The sequence below is a fragment of the Nelumbo lutea genome, chromosome 1, assembly GCF_056320005.1.
Source record: "Nelumbo lutea isolate HS-2025 chromosome 1, American lotus-T2T, whole genome shotgun sequence".
Classification (NCBI taxonomy): Eukaryota; Viridiplantae; Streptophyta; class Magnoliopsida; order Proteales; family Nelumbonaceae; genus Nelumbo; species Nelumbo lutea.
Window position 1 is genome coordinate 151006364 of NC_142684.1, and position 27231 is coordinate 151033594.

Below are 27231 nucleotides of genomic sequence, written 5' to 3' on the forward strand. Positions count from 1 at the left end.
TTCAAAGAAGACATTGTTCAGTGTCTTCTACCTTGAGGCTGAACCAATTGAGGTTTTGAGATTCTAGACTAATGAAGTCATTGTATTCTATATTTAGATTTAAAACACATTATTGTCTAATTATTTCCCTTTGTCATATTTCATGTTTTTTCTCTCTTTTTCTTTGAAAATAAGTCGGTCTCAAGATAAAAGAAAATTAATAATGTTTGAAGGATAATTTTCACATTTTTAATAAAGAACTGATACTTTAGTTACTAACTTGACTCTACCTCTAAAGTTCGTATTAAAGTGAAATTTTTACTATTTTTAAATTCCTTTTCCAATGCAACAATTTCTGTTTCTAAAATTTAAAGTGGGTTGTGGCAAGTGCAAGAGCTCTTTGATCAATCAAAACGCAATTCCAACGCAATTCCTCTATCAACATAATCTTATACATAATAGATCCCACTAGAAGAAATCATAACGTGGCTGATGGTAGTTACCGATAATTTCCGTAAATTTTACCTGACACCTGGATGATCTTCATTGGTTAATGCACGTGTCCAGCAGTCACGAACATAGTCTTTTAGAACAAGAACTAAGGGATCTCCAGAGGTTTTGCTTTTTGATTCTGAATTTTGGCCGCGAAAGGAAGTGTATTTGAGTGAAGAAAAGAGAGACAGAGTCACAGAGAGGATGTCTCCGCCATTACCACCATTGATCGTTCTCTTCTTGTTCTTCGTCCAGCTCGGAGCTCGCGTGGATGCTCTCTATGGACCCTCATCTCCTGTTGTTCAGTTAAATCCTTCCAACTTCAAGAACAAGGTAATTGATCGACACTTTATCATTATTTCGTTGCATTTTCATACCATATATCAACACTTATGTTGCATAATAATTCAGAACAAAAAAGAAAAAGAAATTTAGGCACCCATTGGAGGAAAAAAGTGACTTAATTTTACGTCAAACTTATCACTACCTCATTCGATGAAATAGTAGTTCATCCATTTTCCATATAATGGTTAGCTTTTTTTTTTTTTTGTAATGTTTAGATCTGGATTTTCTGTGACATTTCTGATTTTGGATTATGGATTTTCGTTCTTTTTTTTTATTGTAAATTGCTATTTGTGTGTCTGACCATTTCTATTTAGACTTTAGCGATGCCGTGAATTTAGAAGTGGTGGACTGGTAGTTATTTTCCTATATTCAATGATGCATCGTCGTTCTTTTTTGTATTTATAAACAAGGAAAAATGTTGCCCAATTATAACATAGCACATAACTCCTACTGTGGCACCGACACCACTATTAATTATTCAAAAACATATCTCGAGTTACCAGTGGTGGTCGGGCTGATCAGGCTCCTACTGCTTGTAGTTTTTGGCACTGACTTTATAAAAAATAAAGTGATGATTATATCCAATTCATCTGAGTTGGAAAAATCTGCAAGAGGTAGTTGTAAAGAAAACATAGAAAGTACCATACTGGTATACTCTCTGCAGTCTGTATTACACGCTTGACTTTGTTCTGTAAATTGTTCTTTGGTTAAGGCATCTAAACTGAATGATGATAGGAAAATCATCTAGCCTTCAATGCTATGATGCTTTGTAATTGAAACCCAGAATGGTGACAGGTTTTGAATTCAAATGGAGTCGTTCTGGTTGAGTTCTTCGCACCATGGTGTGGCCACTGTCAAGCTCTGACGCCCACATGGGAGAAGGCAGCAACTGTATTGAAAGGTGTAGCCACTGTAGCAGCTCTTGATGCTGATGCACACAAATCACTTGCTCAGGTTTGGTATACAAAACTTTCTGTATATTGATTTCAGCCAAAAACAAGATTTTGTTTTAAAGTGCCATAGTCTAGGGATTTTGTCATACTCTTTTATCAAGAGATTGGAGATTGTGGATTGGTTGTTTATGATGATGATGACGATAGAGAAAAATGGCAATGTGTTTAACTTTTCTGGATTTGTTCTTCTAATGCAAATTCAGGTGCAATTCTTTCAGCAAGTGGTGTTTCTAGATGATAAGAAAAAGAAAAGAGTTGTAAGTTGTAAGAGAGAAGAAATGAACAGTTAATTAAGGTATTTTGAAGGAGAAACCAAGGTTGACCTTGAATTTATGAAATTTGGAGGTTAAAAATGGAATTGGGCCCTCTAAATTGCAGCTGTTTGGGTCGATTACAGGTTGTGAATTAGAAATGGATGGGTGCTTAAGGGACAACTTGGCAACTTTTATTTATCTGAGTGGATTTTAATCCGTTCTCTGGGTAGTCATTTTGAAATCCCTCTCTTGGGTGTTTGGAATATTTAGGGTAGGTAATCATTTTGAAACCCTTTTCTTGGTTATAACCATAGTTGTCAAGGTGATGCCTAGGCAGGCGCCTAGGCGACAAGGCGCCCTCTGAGGTTCGCCTCGCCTAATTGCCAAGTACTTTTTTACTCTCTACTATAAAATACTTTTTTCTTCATTCTATTTTGAGATCATAATTATAAAATAGACATTATTAAACTAAAATAATCATTTTGTGAGTTTATATTCTAATTTCTTTTTATTATTTTCTTATTTATTAGGGTTTAATTAACACAAACATTGCTAAATGCTGTATTGAACCCTCAAAGACTTCAAAACCTGAACCAATAAGTAAGGAATAACTTAAAATTTTATTTAATCAGCACATTTTCTCATTTACTGAGAAATCAATCAATTTGGTGCTTGTAATGGGGGTCCCTCAGGCCTGCCTGGTTGTTGGCAGGTTCTGTTTTGTACTTTTATGAGTTTGATCTAATAAATTTATCTTACCTTTTTCAAAAATAAAATCAGCACATTTACTTCTTCCATATATTCTTCTTCTACTTTTTCCTCTTCCTCTTCTTCTTTTTCTTCTTCTTCTTCTAACACTACTACTACTACTACTACTACTACTACAGTTACCAATACTTTTTCTTTTCTTCTTTTCCTATAACAAAAATAAGGGTTCAGCCCCTATATTTTTTGAGTTTTATTTTTCTTCTTTCTCTTTTCATAATATGTTGATTTTCTATACTTTAATATGAACTTTATACTTTTCTTTTGAAAATCATGAATAATTATAAAGGAAATATGGTTATGGTACCTAGGGAACTACCCTAGGATCTATATTTTTAACATAAAAAATCCATAGACGACAAGGCACCCCCCTTCGCCTAGCCTCGCCTTGGCGCCTTAAAAACTATGGTTATAACATGTAGAATCTATTTCTATTTCCACGGCCTGATCTAGCTGACTGCTTCAAACAAACTGGTTAGAAAGAGAAAAAAAAAACTACCTAGTTGCCTTGTTCGTAGTTCAAATGCTATCAGACAGAAGAAATAAATAAATAAAATGACAAGTCAGTAGAAAATCTTCACTTCAATTTTTACAACTGTTACAAGATCATTTTTATGGAAAAATATTATTTGATGGGACAAGATGAACTTTTCTATTGCCTAATGCTTTTAGCACTTTGGTGATGTCTATGCGATAGTGGTTGCTTTGATTGTGGTGGAGTTGTGGAGATGCAAGGGATCTCAAGCAAGGAAAGAGGTCTTTTTTTTGTTAAGTCAGGGAAAGAGATATTTTGAAGTAAATATGGATTGGGGAGGGAAAAAGTGACCAGTGAAAAAGAATTTTGGAAGGTAGAGTTCATGGGCTGATCACCCTTGCCATCAGGAGTGGAGCTAGGATTTTTTGTTAGGGGGCCAAAAGCTAATAAATATGGATTGGGGAGGGCAAAAGTGTTAATAAACATAAGTGGGGGAGCAAAATATAAGGTAGATATAAATGGGGGGGGGGGGAGTGTGGGGATTTTTAAGGCAGGGGGCATGTCTCCCCTCCACCACCCCTTGACTCCGCCCCTGCTTGCCATAATCATTGTGTTGATGACTAGAGTTTTATGCTTTACTTGATATGGAGTTTTTCTTTTTCTTTTTTTTATTTTTATTTTTTCCTTAATGAGCCAATTGTCGAGAGATATATTGTATTTGGGTTTTTGGAGGTTACAGGTGTATATTTGTAATGCTGATAACGTTTTTGAGACTTGTATGTATTTATGGGAGGAAGAGGGGCCTGTGTGAAAATTTTGTATAATTTAACCTTTTGCTTATTTAAGCCATTGGTTGTGTGGGGTCAGGGTTGACTGAGAGTGGATATTTTGTTGTGAGTCTGTAGAAAGGTCGGCCATGGATCTTTTGTTCTCATAGTGGATATTTTTCCCTCTCTTCCCGTGGATGTAGGCTACTGAGCCGAACCATATTAAATCTTGGTGTTTTCTTTATTTCCTCTTCTAATTTACTTCGTGATTTGTTATTCTGTTTTATGTTACTTGACATGGCATTGGAGCAAGTTTAGTGTGGGAATTAGTTCGGTGAACTAAGGAAGGCTAGCAATCGAATTACTATTCGAGACGTGAGGTCTATGGTGCTTGAATCTATGAAGTGTGATGATTCGTAGAGATTGAGAGAGAGAGAGAGAGAGAGAGGTACGATTGAGAGGGAAAAGTCACCTTCTGGCTGCCGCTAGTTTTCTATTTATATTAATTTCATAAAAGAATCATAAATTACAAGTATGCCCCTGGTGGCACATCCTAGAATCAAAATAATAAGAAAAAGAAAAAACAAATAATTGACTGACCTACTAACAACAACTATAAATTAACAATTAAGTAAGCCTTACAACACTCCCCCTCAAGTTGGGCTGAATATGTCTATCATGCCCAGCTTGTCACATAGCTCATTGTGTCGCGAGCATGGAAGCCCCTTTGTAAGGACATCAGCAAGATGTTCCTTGGAGTTGACATAAGGAATGCAAATTTCCATTTTTTCCAGTTTTTCCCTTATGAAGTGTTTATCCACCTCAATGTGCTTGGTTCTCTCATGTAGGACTAGGTTGCTGGCGATGTTTATTGCAGCCTTGTTGTCACAGTAAAGGGACATTGGACTATGAACAACAACTCCAAACTCCCCTAAAAGATTCTTTAGCCAAAGGACTTCAGCCACCCCATGTGCCATAGCTCTATATTCAACTTCAGCACTTGACCTTGCTACCACACTTTGCTTCTTGCTTTTCCAGGTCACCAGATTTCCTCCCACAAATGTACAATACCCATTAGTGGACTTTCTATCATCCACAACTCCTGCCCAACCAGCATCTGTAAAGACTTCCACCTTTAAGTGATTGTGTTTACTGAATAGTAGGCCTGTTCCTGGATATTTCTTCAAGTATCTAAGGACTCTCTCTGCTGCCTCCATGTGTAGTTTCTTAGGAGAGTGCATAAACTAGCTCAGGACCCCAACGGAATAGGCAATGTCTGGACGGGTCATGGACAGATAAATCAGCTTTCCCACTAACCTTTGGAACTGTTTCACATATTTCAGAGGTTCACCAACACAGTCACCTAGCTTGTGGTTCGCATCCATAGGAGTATCTGCCGGCCTTGCACCTAATTTACCTGTATCCCGTAATAGATCAAGGGTGTATTTCCTTTGAGAGACAAAGATACCCTTTTCTGAGCGGGCAACTTCAATCCCAAGGAAATACTTCAAGAGGCCTAGATCTTTCACTTCAAATTTAGATGCAAGGAATTGCTTCAAGTTCTGTATCTCTGAGCTCCAACTTCTTGTAATGATGATATTGTCTACATACACTATCAATACAACAACCTGTTCTTGACATCTCTTCACAAAGAGTGTATGATCAGACTGACATTGTTTGAAGCCCATCTCTTGAATTGCCGTATGAAACTTACTGAACCAAGCTCTGGGAGACTATTTTGAGCCAGAGAGAGACTTTCGCAGCTTGCACACCTTATTTTCATTCCCCTTGGCATAGAATCCAGGGGGTTGAACCGTGTATACTTCTTCTTCTAAGTCACCATTCAGGAAAGCATTCTTTATGTCCAGTTGATGCAATTCTTAGTTAAGATTAGCAACTAAGGACAGGAGAACCCTAATTGAGTTCATCTTAGCCATTGGGGCAAAAGTCTCATCATAGTCAACCTCGTATACTTGTGTGTACCCTTTGGCTACTAATCTTGCTTTGTACCTTTCAACTGTTCCATTTGCCTTGTGCTTAACCGTGAAAACCCATTTGCACCCTACGAGGTCTTTCCCCTTTGGAAGATCCACCAATTCCCATGTTTGATTTTTGTGGAGGGAATTAATCTCCTCCTTCATGGCATCTACCCATTTAGGGCATTTTAAGGCTTCTGCAGCATTCTTGGGAATAGGGATGCAATCAACTACCGATAGGAAGGCTCGGTACGAGGGGGAAATGTGGTCATAGGATACAAAATGGGTAATGGGGTGTTTGGTAGTGCAAGACCTGACTCCCTTTCGTTGGGCAATAGGAATGTCAAGGTCATCCACAGTAGGAGTAGGGTTAGGGGGTGGACTTACCTCCTGGGAGTCTGATGATGTCAGTTGCTCAGTGTTTGACTGCTCCATATCTCTATCACACCGCTGATCTCTCCGACATGTACGCTGGAAGACACGGAAGGGAGTAAGGTCCGGAATAAAAGGAAGAGATACCTGAACCTACTTCTCCTCTTCCACACTACGACTCTCCTCCTGAGGAGGAGGGAAGAATGGCTCGGACTCAAAGAAGGACACATCCATAGACACAAAAAATTTATGACTAACTGGATCAAAGCACCGATACCCTTTTTGAGAGGAGGGGTACCCCAGAAAGACACAAGGAATGGACCGAGGGTCTAACTTACTTCGGGATGGAGACAAATCATGGACAAAGGCCCGACAACCAAAGACTCTCATGGGGATAGAAAATAAAGGAGACTGAGGGTACAATAACTGATGGGGGGCCATGTAGTTCAGTACTCTGGAGGGCATGCGGTTGATGACATATGCAGCTGCAAGTATAGCATCCACCCAAAACCTTTTTGGGACATTCATGTGTAACATCATCCCGCGGGCTACCTCAAGAAGGTGTCTGTTTTTCCTTTCTGCAACACCATTTGTTGTTGTGTTCTGGTGCATGAGCTCCTATGAATAGATCCGTGGGAGGCAAAGAACTCATTGAGCTCCCCATGGAAGTATTCCTTTGCATTATCAGATTGGAAGATCTGTATTTCAACATGAAACTGCGTAAACACCATCATCTGGAAATCTTTCGCTATCTTTGGAACTTTGTCTCTACATTCATCAGAATACACAACATGAAAATGAACATTTGATCTTTTATTACTTGAGTGAAAAGTTGTTCTACATTGTTTGCTCAACTGACACGTTTGACACATGAACTCTGACACTGAACATGACTTAAATAAAACTGGAAAGAAGGATTTTATTATTTCGAAAGAAGCATGACCTAAACGACTATGCCACAAAAAAAATTGACTCTAGGCTGTTGCTGAGAGACCAGCTTTGTTGTCGAGAATGTAGAGACCATCCACTAGGCTTCCTCTACCAATTGTCCTCCTAGAAGTTAGATCCTGAAAAACACATGAGTTAGCAAAAAATGCCACACTACAGTTCAAGGAGCTTGTAATGCTACTAATTGAAAGCAAATTTATAGGAAGTTGAGGGACATGCAATACACAATTCAGGTTAAGGCCATGGGGAAGGGATATTGATCCTTGGCCTGCAATGAAAGAAAAAGAACCATCTGCAAGTGTCATGTGGTTGGAGGCCCTTGAGTCAATGATCCAAGGGGAATCTATAGGAGTGACATGGAATGTAGAAGCCATATTACCTGAAGTAGATGCAAATGAAGTAGAGGGAGTACCAGTGACTGAGCGGTTCATTTGCCGCAAAGCCCTATCATAAGATTCCAGGTGCTCTCTGAAGGAATTCATTATATCCTCCTTGGGGTCAGACTTATTAGGGTGGTCCCGAGTACTACCGACAACTTGAGTCTCTTGGGTTGCCACATGTGTTGTGCTCATTTTCTTCAGATGACCTTGACCTTGACCTTGACCTTTACCCTATTCTTGATTCTTTGCTGCCCACTTGGGTTTCTTGTGGATGTCCCAACAAGTGTCACGTGTATGTCGTGAACGTCGACAGTGGGTACAGAACAAGTTATCTTTATCATCCGCCTTCTTAGGGTCACTTTTCTTTCCTGTGGAGTTATTATTCATTGCAGCCAAAGCAACTTGTTGCTCTCCCTCAGCTGTAACCATCACATTCCGCCTGCTTTCTTCAGATTGAACAAGGGAGTATACCTCGTGAACCGTAGGCAACTCTTTGCTTCCTAGGATCTACACCCTCAACAGTTCATATGCAGGGTTCAGTCCCAACAAGAAAGCAAACACCTGTTGCTGAGAGACCAGCTTCCTGTAGGCCTTAGCATCATCATCGTGCTTCCACTCTATGGCCTGATAATGGTCCAATTCCTTCCATATGGAGGTAAGGGCTGAATAGTATGAAGACAAGCTACGGTTTCCTTGTTTACATGTTGAGGATTCAGCTTGTAACTGGTAAACCTTGGCATAATGCCTTTGCTCAGAATAGGTAGTTCTGCCTGTTCCCAGATCTCACTAGTGGTGTCTGCCCACATAAAGTTCTTTTTCACATCAGGTTCCATGGCCGCGAGGAGCCAAGACATCACCATTATGTTTTCTTGGTCCCACCTATCATGTTCAGCCGTTTCACCCTTGGGTTCTTTCACCCTTCCATTGATGTAACCAGCTTTACCCCTTGCCATTACATAGAGTTTTACACTCTTAGCCCACTCCAGGTAGTTCAGACCGTTTAAAGGGGTAATTGGCATGGGAAAATCCATGTTTTCACCTCTTATACCCGCTGTGCTGTGGGTTGGTGTAGCCCCCGATGAAGTTAATTCATGACTTGCCATCGAATACTGTAAATAAACCCTATTCGATTCTAGGTTGAAGTAGAGAAGAAGAAAGGAAAGAGAAAGAAGAAGAAGAAGAAGAAGAGTTCGGCCAGGCTAGAAGAGAGGAAAAATCACCTCTCCCTAGCCGACCCACTTGTACTTATTCCAAATAATAGAGTTACAAGAAAGGCCATATTGTACCTCATAAGAGATGGGACACATAACTTAAACTTAGATAAAATAAACCTTTCACTCTCAACCAGATAAACCAAAATGACCAAAATACCCCTGATTCGAGTATTCTAACACTCCCCCTCAAGCTGGAGAGTATATATCATGTAGTCCCAGCTTGTTACAAATATAATCTACTCTGCCCCGAGACAATCCCTTTGTAAAGTGATCTGCCCACTGATTTCCTGAGCTCACATGAGATGTGGTTATCACTCCACTTATCACTTTCTCTCTTACGAAGTGACAATCAACCTCAATATGCTTAGTTCTCTCATGGAAGACTGGGTTGGAAGAGATGTGAACAACAACTTGGTTATCATAGAATAGTTTCATGGGCTTATCAACCGAGAATCCCATCTCTTGTAGCAAGTTCTTCAACCATACTAGTTCACATGTGGTATGAGCCATAGCCCTGTATTCAGCTTCTGCACTACTCCTTGCCACCATTGTTTGTTTCTTGCTCTTCCAAGTTACAAGATTGCCACCAAGGAAGGTACAATACCCTGTAGTTGATCTCTTGTCTGATATAGAACCAGCCCAATCAACATCTGTGTACCCTACTATCTCAAGGGTCCCTCCACTTCGGTATAGCAAACCGCGACCTGGAGTACCCTTCAGGCACCTAACAATCCTCAGAACAGCTTCCCAATGAGGAACCCGAGGATGTTGCATAAACTGACTCACCATACTCACAACAAATGATATATCTGGTCGAGTAATGGTTAGGTAGTTCAACTTTCCCACCAACCTCCGGTATCTTCTAGGATCATCAAACTCTTCACCTGCATCAACACTCAACTTGGCATTGAGTTCCATAGGAGTCTCTGTTGGTTTAGCACCTAACAGCCCTGTTTCTTCAAGTAGGTTAAGAACATATTTTCTCTGACATAAGTTAATTCCATGTTTTGACCTTGCAACTTCTATTCACAGGAAATACTTCAGCTTACCCAAATCTTTCGTATTGAAGTGGTCCTGTAAGAATTTCTTCAACCTGTTTTATTGTCATTCCCATCTCCAATCGAAGCCATCTTAATTATTTCACCTTCAAATATGCAACACAACCTCACACACTTTCACAACTTATCTTACTTACAACACCACCAACTCCAACTTCTTCAAATGCACATTGCACATCAAATACTAAGACTGAAATCACTCAGTCATCACATCAAACACCTGTACTGCACACCGCAGAATCATTCACCCACCAAAATACAAGGGTCGACACTCAGTCATTACATCAAACACTTGTTCTACACACTGCAGAACTGTTTACACACAAGGTCTAAGAGTTCACTTTTAAATATTCAGAATCATAGATACACCAATTGACACGACACAATCACCACCACACCACTGCTGTCGTGAACTTCAGCAGTCGACAACTCTTCTTTCAGCACACATATGAGGTAAAACGAAGAAGAACACGACTGATATGCATATCAGTACTCCAAACCTCCACAACAAACAAATTTTGAAGCAAAACACAGCATTCACAGTCTCTTACTTGGGAAAAAGACAGCAGTGTTCATACCTGTCCACATACAGCCCTCTTCGTACACTGAATAGAGGGTGTTTAGTACACCACTTCAACGACCACCACCACAACGACCGGAGGCATTCTCACCTCTAGGACCACAAAACGACAGCTCCTTTTCAGCCCCTTGTTGAAATTCCACTCAGGTCAGCTGAAAGAATGAAGATGGCTGTAATAGTTGGCGGCGAACCCAGAAAAAAGACAGCAGCGAGAAAGAATGAGAGAAAAAAAGAGGAGAACAAGAATTTTCTGCTCTGATACCATGTAAATAAACCCTATTCGATTCTAGGTTGAAGTAAAGAAGAAGAAAGGAAAGAGAAAGAAGAAGAAGAAGAGTTCGGCCAAACTAGAAGAGAGGAAAAATCATCTCTCCCTAGCCGACCCACTTGTATTTATTCCAAATAATAGAGTTACAAGAAACACCATATTGTCCCTCATAAGAGATGGGACACATAACTTAAACTTAGATAAAATAGACCTTTTACTCTCAACCAGATAAACCAAAATGACCAAAATACCCCTGATTCGAGTATTCTAACAAATACTACTGAAAAACAATCCAAACACCACCCAACAACACAACAGCCACAATCAGAATACCAATCCTCAGGGAGTTTACTCCTAGAATGTGAGCAAGAGAACAAAAAATACTGCTGAGAACAAAGGGTTCAGTCAACACAACCTGTTCAACACTTGTACGAAGGTGCTAATCTGAACTTGACTTCACAGCATCGAACAGAGGAGTCTGCACCAGCATCGCCCTTCTCCGACTAGGGTTTTCTTGGTATTACGACCAAGAAAAAGAAATCATAGAAGCTGCCGCCAGAAAAAAAAACTGCTAGGGTTTCCCCAAAAACTGCCACCGGAAAACTGCTAGGGTTTCCACAAAAAACTGCCGCCAGAAAACTGCTAGGGTTTCTGCAGAAATAGCCGCCAGAAACCTGCTAGGGTTTCCACAGAACTGCCACGTCCAAAAACTTTAAAAGAGTGGGCAGGAGAGATTGTAGGCCTTTCTCAACCCAGAAAAAACTGCTCTGATACCATGTGATGATTCGTGGAGAGAGAGAGAGAGAGAAAAGGAAGAGAGAGGTACAGTTGAGAGGAAAAAGTCACCTTCTGGCTGCCGCCAGTTTTCTATTTATATTAATTTCATAAAAGAATCAGAAATTACAAGTATGCCCTTGGCAGCACATCCTAGAATCAAAATAATAAGAAAAAGAAAAAGAAAAAACAAGTAACTGACCGACCTACTAACAGCAGCTATAAATTAACAATTAAGCCTTACAACATGAAGCAATCAGTTAGGGACTTTTACCGTTCAATGAAGAATATTTGTGAGCATTTTTCATCCTTTTTCTAGAATTTTACTAGACTCTGAAAGGGGTGATATTGTTTCTTGTTGCTTCTTTTAGAAACCAGGAAAATTTGGATTTTCTTTTGGTTTTCTCATACTTGGTGGAATCTAGACTTGAGCTTTTAGAGTTCAAGTCGTTTTTATATGAGAAAGAAGATCAAAGGGTCATTTGGGCAAGGAAATCTGATCTGGTTGGTATATTAGGGCATCTTCCAGTGCTTATTTTTAAAGCTATTAAAGCTTTATTTGGATTTTTCTCTTTTGTTGGCTCTCTGGAAGGATTCCCTCTATGAAAGGATCTATGTTTTCCCTCCTCATCTTGTGGGTTATGTTCCCTATTATCTGAACTAGTTCATATCTTCAAGCAAATTCTGATTTCTATGTTGCATACCAATTATTTGATTTATTGTCTAAAAGGTTGGTTCATGGTTTTTGGTCATTTAGCCAAGTTTGGTGTTTTGTTTGGGAGCTCTAATTTTCCAAAGAAGTATTATAGAAACTCTGCAACTTCTCTGGTCAATTTATGATCATCAATATCAACATGTGATACTGGAGCTCAAGGTGACTATTTGGTGTTCAAGAAAATGTCTCAATGGTGCAAATTTCTATAATGGTTCTCCATTGTTATGATCAGTTTTGGTCTGATCTTGTTTGTCTTGGTTTGGTATTTAGACTATTTTGGTGAATGATGGATCTATTATCATCGATCAATATCTAGTTTGTTTGCCTCATACATGTTTTGCATGGAAGATGTTTGACGAAATGTTTCAGCAATGATCTTTTATTATGCTCATAATTTTTAAGTTATTGTTGAAGAAATCCTTGGAGTTTTGATCTCCTTCGGTGACATGGGATTTTGATTCACTTTATTTAGTTGGCTTTTCGATTGGCCAACTCCCATTCCTCAGTTTGGTTTATGGAGTTCATAGTTGGCTTTCCACTAATGAACTCTGAATCTTTGCTTTGGCTTATGGGGTTCAGTATAGTTGTCTTTCCCCTAGCCAACTCTGTTTTGGTAATTCTGTTGGTATTTTTTATGATCTAGTTGTTTGGCATGGTTGGTTCTTCAGTTCAGAGATTGTGATTGGCCTTTTGATTGCTAAATTTGATTCTTTGGCATGATATGTGTTGGCTTTCCCTTGGCCAACTTCAGTTTGGTGATTACTAAATCATGACTTGGCTCTACTTTGGCTTTCCGACATGAGTTCATTCAGCTTTCTAACATCTAACTTTGGTTTCTAAGAGGCCCCTTCAACATCTCAAATTTCATGGTTACTGCTTCAACAGTACACCTATTTTCATGGAGGTTGCTTTGACATCCTTCTTGCAAACTCAAGGTGGTTTGAGGGAGGGTGTCGAGAGATGTATTCGATTGTATTTGGGTTTTTGGAGGTTACAAGTGTATATTTGTAATGCTGATAAATTTTGGGACTTGTACATATTTATGGGAGGAAGAGGGGCCTATGTGAAATTCTGGTATAATTTGGCCTTTTGCTTATTTAAGCCATTGGTTGTGTGGGATTAGGGTTGAATGAGAGTGGATATTTTGTTGTGAATCTGTAGAGAGGTAAGCCATGTATCTCTTGTTCTCATAGTGGATATTTTTCCCTCTTTTCCTGTGGATGTAGGTTACCGAGCCGAACCACATTAAATCTTGGTGTTTTCCCTATTTCATCTTCTTATTTTCTTCTTGATTCGTTATTCTGTTTTATGTTAGTTGACACCAGTAAGCACATCTTGCTCTATTCTTTTTCTCTCTATTGTTTCTAATGTGTTAATGTTGCACCTTGTGTTTTATACAGGAGTACAAGATTCAAGGGTTTCCAACAATAAAGGTGTTTGCACCTGGCAAGCCTCCAATAGATTACCGAGGAGCAAGAGATGCCAAAGGCATTGCAGAATTTGCACTCCAACAGGTTTGCTTAAGAAATTATGAAGTTCTCTTTCTGTAGGTTGCCTGTTTTTCTCTTTTGACTTATGACTTTGATTCTTCTGCTGCAACCTCTGGCATCATTTCTCTTCTTGTAGTGAATCTGTGAAATTCCCAAGTATCAAAACAAGAAAGCAGTAAATTTATTTGCACTTAAATACTACGTGTAAAAGAGTGAAAAGAACAAGGGAAAACATAAGTTTTTTCATGGGCTATCTACACTGTGTACTGAATAATCTCTGTAATAGGACATATAGTGATGGCCAAAAATGCATTCGTATTTGCAGTAATTAATAAATCAGATCAACTCAACAAAGCCCTTTCCCTATTAAATGAGGCTAGCAACGTAAATCCTATCCTGCCACTTCACTTTATCAAGGACTTTATTTATTTTTATTTACTCAACTCAACTAAAGCCTTGTCCCACCTATTCAACTACGTAAATCCTTTTTTTCCATTCCACTCTATTCAGTGCTAATATCCATTGTTAAGTTATGAGCCCTTAAATCGTTTCTCATTACTTCAACAGTTCAACCCATGCCCTTTTTGGTAGTCCTATCCTATATTTCTTTTCTAGTTATTTCAATCCTTGTCCTTTTAACCTTTTCCCTTCTCTTTTATTTTTAGGGATCATTGCCCGGTGGCTGGTGTAATTCTGAAGTTTGTATCCACTCCACCCCCTCCATGACCCCAGTAGCTAGGACCAACAATGGGTAATGTTTCTTGTAATACTTTTTGGAACCTTCAAGGTGCCATTGCTTGGTGTAATGGTAAAAACTTGGGCTGGCATCTGTGAGAATGTGGATTAAAGTTTGAGACCCGCCAATTTGAGCCAAAATGTTGAAGTTTAAGTCCATATCCAGTCTACTCCCTCCCCCCACATGACTCTAGATATCTGGGACCAACATTGGGTAATGGCTTTTTCACTTTTAGAGCCATCGAGTTGCACCAAATCATTTTTTTTTCTCGTGTAATTGTTCATATTGTATTTTTTTTCTTAAAAAGTAGTCATATATGCATTGTATTTAGGTGACAAGATCACTTTGGTCAGCATTCCCCCATCATGTAACCTATTTGCGCTATCCTTAAATTCAATGAATGCTAATTTTTTGTCCTTAATCTTTCCACCTATCTTAACATCATTATCTTGGATACACTTCGATTCTTAAAATCACTTTTTTCTTCTTTTAGTTGCCCAACTTTCTACTAGGGCATCCACTTCTTAATTGTACCATCAACATCATCAATCTTGACCACTTTTGTAATAGAAATAGAGATTTCTTTTGAAAGATAAAGTATGATTTATATTAACTGAAAATGTATCAAAAGATTACATCAAAACCCCTACACACCAAGGTGTACAAAGGGTTGAGAATACAAAAAAAACAATGCAAATGTTGACCATTCATTTACAGCCCACAAAAAGAATTCCTTTCCACTGATTAATAAACTGCTGCTGATACATGCCATTTCCAGGAATCCAGGGTCTTGGCCCATTCAATCAAGCACCTCTCCCTCTTCCCGGTCAATCTTTCTATTTCTGTGGCTAGTTGTCTGAAATCTGGATATTCAAAACCATAGAGATGATTTTAATGAGGCTAAAAAATGCATGCAATTTTCAGGTTCAAAACCAAAGGGATAAAGCCCCTTGAAAAAAATTCTATTTAGGTTCAACTGTTGATAAAAATCCTAAAATGAAGAGAATTTTGTATTTTATACGTATACACAAAACAAACTTTGTAATTAATGCCTAATGAAGTATTGCAGTAAATAGTTGATGAGATTAATGGAAACTAGACCCATGGTCTTAAGGGAGATTTTCATTGCTTATGCTTAGCCAACCCCATTTAGCAGGAATCAGATCCAACATCTTGGACAATTTGAGTAATGCATTTGAACCAGTAGTTAACTGGATCCAGTTCATCTTTGTTAAAAATGTACTAGATAGCATATTTAACTAACAGATGATGTAGAAGAGGTAGTTGTATGGGGGCTAGGTGGGCTGAAAATTTAAAGGAATAACTGAATAAGATGAATTGTTGCTTTAGTAGAGTTTATTGGAGCTATCTAAGAATATCAATTTGACTTGTAAATGTTTTATGTCTGATTGAACAACTTGTCAGCTTCTCCCTCAACCAACAAAATTTGCAAGAACAACAGAAGTAGGTCTAGGTCCTAGGAATGGAATTTTTGCATGAAATTTTCTGCAGACATAGAATATTAGAAAAAGGAAAATAAATCTAGAATACTACTAGGGTGATTCTAGGATAGGGGTGATCATGGGCCAGGTTCTGGGCCTTTGGGTTGCAATACATTGTATTAAGTATATACAATATATAATATAAAATAAGTCATGTACGGGTATATGTATGTATGTGTGTGTTTGTGGATACAAAACCCAGGCCCAAGCCTAGAAATTTCTAGGCTGGACTATAAAGGATCACCCCTATTCTAGGACCATCTTGATGCCACATCAGCAGGTTGGATGAACCCCATCTCAACAGGACCCAAATCTGATGTATATAGTGGGGTGGGGTCTAAGTGTGGCTATGTCTGAACCCAACCCCTTTCAAATGTATGGGAAAATGGGTTGAGGTGGTGTCTGAAGTCTTTCTATCTTGCCTTTCTTAAGGTTTTACCTGTTCAGTATTTGAGATTTTCTCTTAGTTTTCTGTTAATCTGGAGCATTATCCATGAAATGGTGGGATGGCTAACACCCTTTAGTCTTGTATAGATTAAGGCTCTTTTGAAAGAACGTGTTCATGGAAAGGCATCAGGAGGCTCAAGTGAGACATCTAAATCAAGTGCATCAATAGAACTGAATTCTAAAAATTTTGACCATATGGTACTTAAAAGTAAAGATCTTTGGATGGTGGAGTTCTTTTTACCCTGGTAAGTGTTCCTCAGATAACAAACGTGCGATGTGTCTTTTGCTAGTCATGGCTTCGATTATTTTTTGTGGTCCGTTCATAAATAGAGTATTGCTAATCCCTTTGATTCATTTCTTGCATGCCTTACAAATGCATTGTCATTCCAAGTGGGTCCCCTAACTGTCATTACAGGTGGGTTCCATTGCAGTATTCCAGATGTATGATGTAAGATGGATTTGCAAAGCATACAAGAAAAAAAGAACTTGCATGCTTAGTATTTTCATCCATTCATGATTGCCAAATGAGTAATTCAATTTTTTAATATTTCAAAAGATGAGGCATTACCTACTCATTCTATCAATTGTTTGCTTGCTGATATAATAAATGATTGAATATGGAAAATTCTATAATTGTTCTATGTTAAACTAGAAACTGAGCACCTAGGTCAAAAAAAAAAAAAGAAAAGAAAAAACCGAGTAAAATCTAATGCTTACTTGTATGAAGATATAGATTATGGAATATCACCAAATTAGAGTCCATTAATTGGAACTAAAATAAACTTAATTTCTACTCTCAAGAGTTTAATTTTTTTATGGTAAATGATAAATTGTATAGATAGTTAATATTAGTGTGTGTAGTCCTAGCCCCACACTTTATTTTACTGTTTATTTCTTTGTGTTACAGTTATGGTAGTTGGGCCAGTTCGGCCATATTTATTTTCTTTTGTTTTAAGTTGGGGCATTAGAGTAATTCTACTTCTTGTAAAGTCATGAGTATAATAAGATTTAGTGGGGTGGTTAGAAGGATCTAACCGCACCCTTTAGAGGTAAATTAGGTTATGTGATTCGAGACACAAAGAAGCCAGCCAAGGATGACATATCACATCCCAAATGGGTTCAAGAGAACTATTTGGTGATGACTTGGCTATGCAACTCTATGCAGCCTCACATCAGCTGAAACTACTTATGGGCAAAAACAGCCAAAGAGATTTGGGACAACATGAAGGAGATATACTCCCAACCTCTTAATGTTGCTAGAGCTTATGAACTGAAGTGTGAAGTGAATAATCTCAAGCAAGGGGAGAAGCCAGTCTCAGTGTACTTTGCTACTCTAAAATCCCTATGGCATGAAATTGATCACTTTGAAACTATTGAGTGGGAAAGTCAGAGGGATGCAGCAACGTATAGAAAGTCAATTGAAACAAATAGAGTGTTTGAGTTCTTAGCTGGTCTGAACTCGGATTTTGACATTGTAAGACAACAACTTCTTACTAGGGAGAGTGTGACATTATCTCAAGCCTACTCATTGGTTCACAGTGAAGAGAGTAGGAGAAAGGTTATGTTACCATTTCAGCCTATAGAATCGGCCTTAGCAGCAACAAAATCTAAGTTTGGAGGGGAGAAGGAAAGGGAAATGAAGAAGGAAAATAAAAGAGACATTTTTTGTGATCATTGTAAGAAGTCAAAACATACTAGGGACACTTGTTGGAAGTTGCATCCCCACTTGATGCCAGTGTGACTCAAAAACAAGAAGGGAAGTGCTAATGTGACAGTTATTACAGACAATGCATCCACTTCCAGCACAAGGACCACGTCCTTAGATGCCTTAGCTGCTGTCCAGGCTGCTTTGACACAATTAGAGAATGAAGTTGGTATTTCTGGGTCATCATCTCAGCCTTCAGCTACTACATCTTCTACTCTCACTTCAACCTTTTCTCACTCAAGTACAAGAGCTATAACATACTGTTTGATGCTATCTCCCTGTCCTCAGTTTTGCATGTTCCTAAGCTTAGTGTTAACTTGCTTTTAGTTAGTAGTATTACTAAGAATCAAAATTGTTCAGTGACCTTTTTCCCCTGATCGTGAGACGAATGGAGTTTACCTTCTTGAGCATCCACATGGGAAGGAGAGTGAAGTTAGGAGATTATTTGTTTCTCAATCTTCGAGTCAGATTATTCTTTAGCATAACTGATTAGGTCATTTGTCTTTTGGATCTTTGAAGAGTCAGTTTCCAAATTTGTTTGAGTTAGTCCAAGTGTCTAGTTTGAGGTGTGAAAGCAATGAACTTGCAAAACATTGTAGATCAACTTATTCTTTGAGCAATAAAAGAAGCAATCTTCCTTTTGAAATTATGCATACAGATGTTTGGGGACCATATCATATTCCTACTATGGGGGGTACAGATACTTGTTATTTGTTGATGATTATACCCGTTTCTCATGGGTTTACTTTATGCACTCTCGAGATGAGGTCCCCTCTTTGACCTAGGCTTTTAATCAGATGGTACTGACCCAATTTGAAATTAGGACCAAAACTCTCAGATTCGATAATGCTAAGGAGTACTTTGCAAAACCCTTGGCATCATATCTCCTAGATCATGGAGTCATTCATCAGAGCACTTGTCCTTGTACACCTCAGCAAAATGGGGTTGCTGAGAGAAAAAAATAGACATATCTTGGAGGTAGCCAGAAGCATCATGTTCAACTTTAATGTTCCCATACACTTCTGGGGGGATGCAATCTGTATAGTTGTTTACCTTATTAACATAATTCATTCATGGGTTCTAGACATGAAAATACCATTCAATCTTTTGTATCTAGACAAGGACTTGTTCACTATTCCCCTTAAAACTTTTGGGTGTACTTGTTTTGTTCAAATCCTTGGACCTCATTGCTTCAAATTTGATCCCAAAGCTGTTAAATGTATCTTCCTTGGGTACGCACAAAATCAAAAGGGGTATTGCTGTTATGAGCCTGTTTCGGGGAGACATTTTGTGTCCATAGATGTCACCTTTTTTGAGGATATGCCCTACTATCATAAGGCTTCTCCTCAAGGGGAGAGTAGTGAGGAAGGGATTTCAGCCCCAGAAGTTCCATTAACTATTCCAGTCACTGAGGGGGAGTGCCGTGAAGAGGGCTGTCAGAAGTGCAAGGAGTTGAGAGTGTACCATAGACAATAGTGGAGGCAGGTTCATTCCCGTCCTTAGTAGTCCAAGCCGATCCCAACACCTTCTACAACTTCAGATCCAGGCACTACACCCATTGTTGCAGATACTTTGCCTAACACTGTTGAGCCTCAGCCTTCTCTTTTAGATGACCTTAATCTCCTAATTGCAATTCATAAAAGGAAGCGTCATTGTACTTCATCCACTACTCCTTGTATCTCGCAGTTTCTTTCTTATGATTGTCTCTTAGAATCCTATAGATCTTTCCTGGCATCTATTGCTGCTATTCCTATACCCAGAACAGTGCAAGAAGCTCTATTGATACCTGATTGGAAGGAAGAGATGAAAGTAGAGATGGATGCTCTTGTTAAGAACAATACGTGGGAACTAATTGACCAGCCTGAGAGGAAGAAACCTGTTGGGTGCAGATGGGTGTTTACAGTGAAATATAATGCTGACGATTCTGTAGAGAAATATAAGGCCAGATTGGTTGCAAAGGGATTCACACAAACTTATGGCATAGACTATATAGAAACCTTTGCACTAGTTGCCAAGATGAACACTATCAGAGTCCTATTATCTATTGCTACAAATTTCTCATGACCACTATTTCGTATGGATGTCAAGAATGCATTTCTCAATGGAGATTTGCAAGAGGAGGTGTACATGGAGTTACCCCCTGGATTTAACAAAACAGAAGTAGGAAAGAAAGTTTGCTGGTTGAAGAAGGCTTTATATGGGTTGAATCAATCTCCAAGAACTTAGTTTGATAGGTTTAGATTGGCTTTGGAAAGGTTTGGTTACATGCAGGCTCAATCAGATCACACTCTCTTCCTTAAGAAGACAGACTCCTCCTTGACCTTACTTGTTGTTTATGTGGATGACATTGTGGTGAGGGGAAGTGATATTATTGACATTGACTGTCTTAAGCAGCATTTTCACAAGGAATTTGAAGTGAAGAGCTTGGGGGAATTACATTATTTCCTGGGAATTGAGGTAGCTCAATCTAAGCATGACATTTTTATCTCTCAAAGAAAGTATATTCTTGACTTATTGGAAGAAACTAAAAAGTTAAGAGTGAAGCCTGCCAACACACCCATTGAATTGAACCATAAAATAAGTGTAGAAAGTGGAGAACTTGTTGAGGACATGGCTATATATCAAAGGTTGGTTGGGAAACTTCTTTATCTTTGCCTAACACGACCAAATATTTCATATGCTATCATTGTTGTTAGTCAATACATGCATTTTCCTAAGACCACTCACCTTCTTGCGGTGGAAAGGATACTTGCTTACTTGAAGAGATGCCTAGGGAGAGGCATACTCTTCAGGAATAGTGGTCACATGAAGATAGAAGTATATACAAATGCTGATTGGGCTGGATGTATTGATGACAGAAGATTTGCCTCTGGGTATTGTGCATTTGTAGGGGGAAACCTTGTTTCCTGGAAAAGCAATAAACAAGATGTTGCTGCTCGCTCCAGTGCCAAAGCTGAATACAGGTCCATGGCTAATGGTGTTGCAGAAGTGTTATGGCTGAGATCTTTACTTTATGAGCTGAGGGTTGACTATGAGAAACCTCTAATGTTGTATTGTGATAATCAAGCTGCAATTAACATTGCCCACAATCCAATACAGCATGACAGGACTAAACTTATCGAGGTGGACAAACATTTTATCCGAGAGTGAGTTGCATCTCAAGAAGTGTCTTCCCTATATTGCCTCAAACATGCAGCTAGCTGATCTCTGTACTAAAGTAGTCACAAAAATCCAGCTGGAGACAGATTTACGCATGTTGGAAATGACAAATATCTACTCCCAACTTTAGGGGGAGTGTAGAGATAGTTGATGAAGTATTAGTGTATGTGGTCCCAACCCCACACTTTATTTTACTGTTTATTTCTTTATGTTACAGTTATGGTAGTTGGGCCGGTTGGGCCATATTTATTTTCTTTTGTTTTAAGTAGGGGTATTAGAGTAATTCTACTTCTTGTAAAGTCATGAATATAAATAAGATTTAGTGGGGCGGCCAGAAAGATCTAACCGCACCCTTTCTCTTTTTTCTTCTCTTCTCTCTTCTCTCTTCTTCTCTTTGAGTGGTTGACTTCTCTTCTTCTTCTCTCTAAATTACATCAGAAAACACATTCTTTTCTGGTTCTTTTATTCAAGTTAAATTTCACTAAAATGATAGGAGCATACATCATAAATAGAGGTGATGTAAGACCCAAGATAATAGCATCTATATGTATAATAGAGAGAGGAAAGAGGGGAGGTGAGGGTCCTCTCACCACAAAGTTCACACATACCTCCTCCTCTCCTTTCTCACACATGTGCATATTTATTTTTATATTAAATCATTAAAAACCTCATGGTCTTTATCATCTCTCATAAAATCAATATTTACTCTCTAATAAATCTCTCTCCCCCCCCCCCCTTAATAGTCAATATTTGTAACATCTCCCTTCCCCATTAAATCCTTATTTTCTCTTATTAATCTCTTAATCCCTTTTGTCTCTCCCTAATAAAGTAGGGTGTAAATTAGATAGGCTGGGTTAGGTTAAGGGTCAACCCAATGAACCTTAGCTTGAACCTAAATTAATGTCTAAAAACCCAAAATTGCCCACCAATACATGGGGTGAACCAATTTAAACAAACCATTGCTCCTTTCCTTGGGTTCATGTTTTTCCCTTTGTTTTTATTAATTTAATTTAATGTACATTTTTTCAATAATAAAATGTAGTAAAAAAGAACTTAATGCGAGTTTTTGGTTATCTTAATCAGTTCAATTTTGAAATTGTTTTTTTAACTTGGTTATTAATCTCATGCTAAACACATTTTTTTGGCTTTATAGGGCTACACAATGGAAGGTAGCCCATTGCCCCAACCCCTAAGGTATCAACTGAGCCACCAACTGATGGTTTATGTGCTTATCATAATATATAAGCTATATAAAAAGGAAAGTTTGAAGGTCAATATCTAAAAAGGAAAAGATATTTTTTTTCTACTATTCTACATATAAAAAAGTAGAAATACAGCATCCCGTGCATTGCACGGGTCAGCACTAGTAAATCAAAAGGAAAAAGCAAATGAAAAATACATATCAGACTCTTGTATTACATCATTCAACCCCCAAGCCCAAGGTAGACCAAAAACCAGGGCTGAGAAAATCCAATATCATATTGCCCATGTCAGGACAATCTTTCTCAACTTTCTGCTTCCCATTAAGGATTTTTTCTGATTCTTTCTTTCCAAATACCCCCAGCACACATCCAAAGGAATACAGCATCAAAAGATCTTTGTTTTCCACTTCCATGAGAAGTAGTCTAAGGCCATCAAAAGGATATTACCCAATGTTGGTCTCAGCTATTTAGGGTCACCTAGCCTTTTGCAATGGACATCCATGACCATGAAGAGTAGGCTATAAAGATTTTATCATGTGAATGTTGTGGCTACCATTCTTGTCTTCTAAATAAAGAAAAGAATCAGCCCCACCAAATACTTGATCATTTTTCACGAGATAAATAGATATCTAACATCTTTTTCATTGGTGTAGCATATTTAACATAAACCAGTCAAATGAAAACATCTTTCTTTTTTTTTGGCGATTCATTATGAAGATGCTATCTGGAGCTATCTGCCATGCAAAAGCCTACACTCTAGGAGGAATTAGGATGCCCCGAAGACCTTTTAAATCAGAATGCTCCACCTGATTACATAGAATTGTAATAAGATATTACCATGAAACATCTGTTTATGCATTCCTTCCACCATTTAGCATCTGAAACATCACGAAACGCTTTCTCCTCTTCAATCCTGTTGAACAGAGAAATGCACCTATTCACTCTATCTTATAATTGTCTTCTAAAGTTTGGATACCAAATAACCCTTCCATTAATGAGTTCAAAACATTTCTTCATTGTAATATTTTGGCACTTTGGAAAGTTTAGGGTACAGCTCACATAGCCTTCCAATGCTACATCATTCATAGGCTTTTAAATTCTTAACGCCTGTCTTCCTTTTATTTTTGTTAGTTTTTAACTGAAATGCAGTTTTACTTTTCTTTTTTCTCCAGGTGTGGACACTGTAAAAAGCTGGCACCTGAGTGGAAGAAAGCCGCAAACAACTTGAAGGGGAAAGTGAAACTGGGCCATGTCGATTGTGATGCAGAAAAGGTAATAACAAATTTAAATATATGCTCAGGCTTTACATTTTTCCTGCAACGTTTTCTTTCAATTGCTAGCAATTAGTATTTGAGTATTTTTTATGTTCTGTAGCATTCATTTTAGAGCTCAAAAGTGGATTGCTCCCTCCTAAATTTGCAGCTCTTCAAAAATTTTGGATCAATGATTTTCTGAGCTTTCTCTCCTCTGTAGTCTTTGATTCTCCAATCATTATGACCTATGATGCTTCTTCCATGGAGGATGCTTTCTTGAGATTGAAAGCTCCTTGGGCAATTAAAATTCCTCAACAATTAGTCAACATTATTTGGGTTCATACAGATCCTATTGGGGAGATTTTTTTTTAATCGATAACAGTGGATTTTATTAATAGTTTGTAAAACCAGAATTACAAGGAAAGGAGCTAAAGAATCTCTACTCCCAAATACCCTATAAACCCCAAATCATGGAGCAATTACAGAACAGCCCAAAACATCCTATTGGGGAGATTGATTCAATTAAGATGGACTGATGGAGCTGGTGTTCCTTAGTCTTCGCTATCACTTGGAGGCTTTCCTTGCTCCTCATTGAACAGGAGATTCTGCCAATTCTATCACATGGGGCAAGAATTTTGAGAGGTCTTTTGAGGCTTGCTTACATGATTAATGAGATTAGAGTTCTTGTTTTACTTCTGATATGGAGTCAAGTTAAAAAAACCCTCTTACAGATAAATGGTAATTTAAATTTCTCATATTTTGGCCTTGTTCAATCCAGTTTGCATGTCCAACCACCTATTGGACAGAAAACTTGGTTTTGGTCTGTGGAACAACATAACTATATCTTGTTTCTCTAGTTATCCTAGCCCCTTGATTTTAGTTACTTTCCCATTCATATAATGGAGCAGTATACTAAGCTGAGTGGTACAAATATGTTATGAATTTGTAAATAGCTTTCTCATTGATAGCATGTATCTCATGCAAATTTGGGTTTTATTTGCACCAGGAAATTTGTGAAGAGAGCCACCATTTTCCCATCATAACCCTAGATCTTACGTACTGTCGCTCGGACCTTGCAGTGCTGATTACTACACATAAAAATGTGGACTTACTGATTTCTGAAAATATGCTGCTTGATGTTTTACAATATCAAGCTGTATGGGTGTCAACCAATAAGTAGGAAGAGATATGAAGTATCAGTTTCTTTTTTCTACATTGCATCTGCTTGAGTTTGCAGATTTGTTGAGCAGGGTAATTTCTAATTGAGTGAGTTCATCAGTTTCTGATGAGTAGGTTCAAAGTGGAAGGATTCCCCACCATCCTGGTATTTGGTGCTGAAAAGGACAGCCCAACCAAATATGAAGGTGCAAGATTTGCTTCATCCATTGAATCATTCGCACTGGAGCAGCTGGAAACAAATGCGGTGCCCCCTGAAGTGACTGAGCTCACTGGTCCAGTAAGCATTTTTCTTCACTCTCAGAAGTTTATTTAGTGTAAGACTTACCCACTTAGGTATAAAATTCATTGTACTATTGATATGTAGGATGTAATGGAAGAAAAGTGTAGTTCATCTTCCATCTGCTTTGTTGCTTTCCTCCCCGACATTTTGGATTCTAAGGCAGAGGGAAGGAATAAGTACCTTGAGCTCTTGCTATCCGTTGCAGAGAAGTTCAAAAGAAGCCCATACAGGCAAGTATTCAGGATCTTGTTGATGGGGTTATTTAGAGCCTAATACAATATTATGAGATTCAGCGTCCAATACATGCTTTCGTCAGGACTACATCAAGTACATATCATCTCCAAACTACCCTGAAAATCATTAAATACTAATATCCTAGTAGGTCCCAACCTGGTCTAATTACAGAATTGGCATTGGATGTCTGTTGCAGCTATGTTTGGGCAGCTGCAGGTAAGCAACTAGATCTTGAAAAGCTAATTGGTGTTGGTGGGTATGGTTATCCTGCTTTGGTTGCACTGAATGTAAAGAAACGAGCTTATGTTCCACTGCGGAGTGCATTTGAGCTTGGGCAAATCATGTAAGCTTCATTCTTTTTTTCTACCTTCTTTTTGTTGTCAAAAGTTGATAAGAAAGAACAAAAGTAACACAATGGAATTGATTTGCAGAGAATTTGTCAGAGAAGCTGGGCTAGGTGGGAAGGGAAATCTGCCTATTGAGAATGCCCCTGTGGTTGTGAAGACAGAGCCTTGGGATGGCAAAGATGGAGAAATCATGGAAGAGGATGAATTCTCACTTGAGGAGCTCATGGGAGATGTCTCCGCAAGAGAAAACGATTTGTAACTTGTGTAGAGAATGTAAAAGAATAGGAAAAAAAAAAAAAAAAGAAGCAACAGTAGCGGGAGTAATGGGCAATGCATCGAATCGATCTCTTGGTTGTCCAAGGAATTGATTGTGAGGGGTTATATTAACATTTCACTATAATAACTAGCAGGGACCCGTGCGATGCACGGGATTTGTTAAGTTAAATAATAGAAATATGTAAGAATATACAATTGTTTTATACAATAATTAATAATCATCTGTATTTTATATGTTACTTTTAATATTTTTTTACAATACAAAAATAATAATAATTAATTTTATATAGGATTGTTTATCAAACTTAGGGATGGAAATTTTTCCTATTTCTCCGATCCCCATGGGAATCTGCCCCAAATGGGGCAGAGAAGGGGATAATTTTCCTCTTATGGGGATGGAGATAGGGAAATTTTCACCCCTGTTGGCAGAGATGGTGTGGGGAAGGGGAGAGAACTCCTTGCCCCATGTGGACCCTGATCCTTATCCCATGGGATCCTCGTTAATACATATGTATACACACACATACACACACACACACACATATATATATATACGTGCATACGTCTATATGTTAATATTTTTAAAAATATGGTTGACTATTTTTGAATCTTTTCTAATAGGATTGTAAATTTTAATTATTTTATTTGTATTTTTTAAATAAAATAAAAAAACAAAAATATAATGGTTGACATTATAAATAATCACGAAGAGTGAGGATCCTCGTGGAGACGTTGATGGCAAGGTTCAAAATATTGATACGTCTGATATGTCGGTAAGGGCATATTGGGCGAATCAATACACATTTTGGTTGGTTTTTTTTTTTTCCGCAACTGGTTCACGGTTTAGGTCTCCTCTACCCCCTGAATTGGTCAGACCTTTAATACACCCACTATAGGGGTGTATTAGAGGGGCCTTGGAACGACACGTATCGGCCAATACGGGTCGATACAGGCCGATACGTGTCAATACTTTGAACATTGGTGGATGGAGATAACTTTGTCCCCATTAGTGGGGATGGGACGAAGACGTGGATGGGGAGAGGTTCATCATCCCTGCCCCACCCTGTTGCCATTCCGAATCAAACAAATGAAAATGACCAACCTGA

General features: G+C 38.4%; 1 protein-coding gene across 1 annotated transcript; it reads left to right on the plus strand.

Moving 5' to 3' along the window:
* Window positions 1-314: 314 nt before the first annotated feature.
* LOC148878368 (protein disulfide isomerase-like 2-3) lies at window positions 315-26371 on the plus strand. The gene is made up of 9 exons (XM_088953640.1): window positions 315-804; window positions 1612-1770; window positions 13716-13829; window positions 16578-16735; window positions 23729-23828; window positions 25089-25265; window positions 25353-25498; window positions 25699-25845; window positions 25934-26371. Exons 1-9 carry the CDS (start codon window positions 676-678, stop codon window positions 26106-26108), a joined length of 1305 nt encoding a protein of 434 aa, XP_088809766.1. The 5' UTR covers window positions 315-675; the 3' UTR covers window positions 26109-26371.
* Window positions 26372-27231: the final 860 nt, after the last annotated feature.

Excerpts from the sequence above, each read along its gene's own strand:
- LOC148878368 (XM_088953640.1), top strand. The coding sequence starts at position 676 with ATGTCTCCGCCATTACCACCATTGATCGTTCTCTTCTTGTTCTTCGTC. Across the intron at positions 1,771-13,715 it reads CACACAAATCACTTGCTCAG|GAGTACAAGATTCAAGGGTT; the intron begins GTTTGGTATACA and ends TGTTTTATACAG. Across the intron at positions 25,266-25,352 it reads TGACTGAGCTCACTGGTCCA|GATGTAATGGAAGAAAAGTG; the intron begins GTAAGCATTTTT and ends ATTGATATGTAG.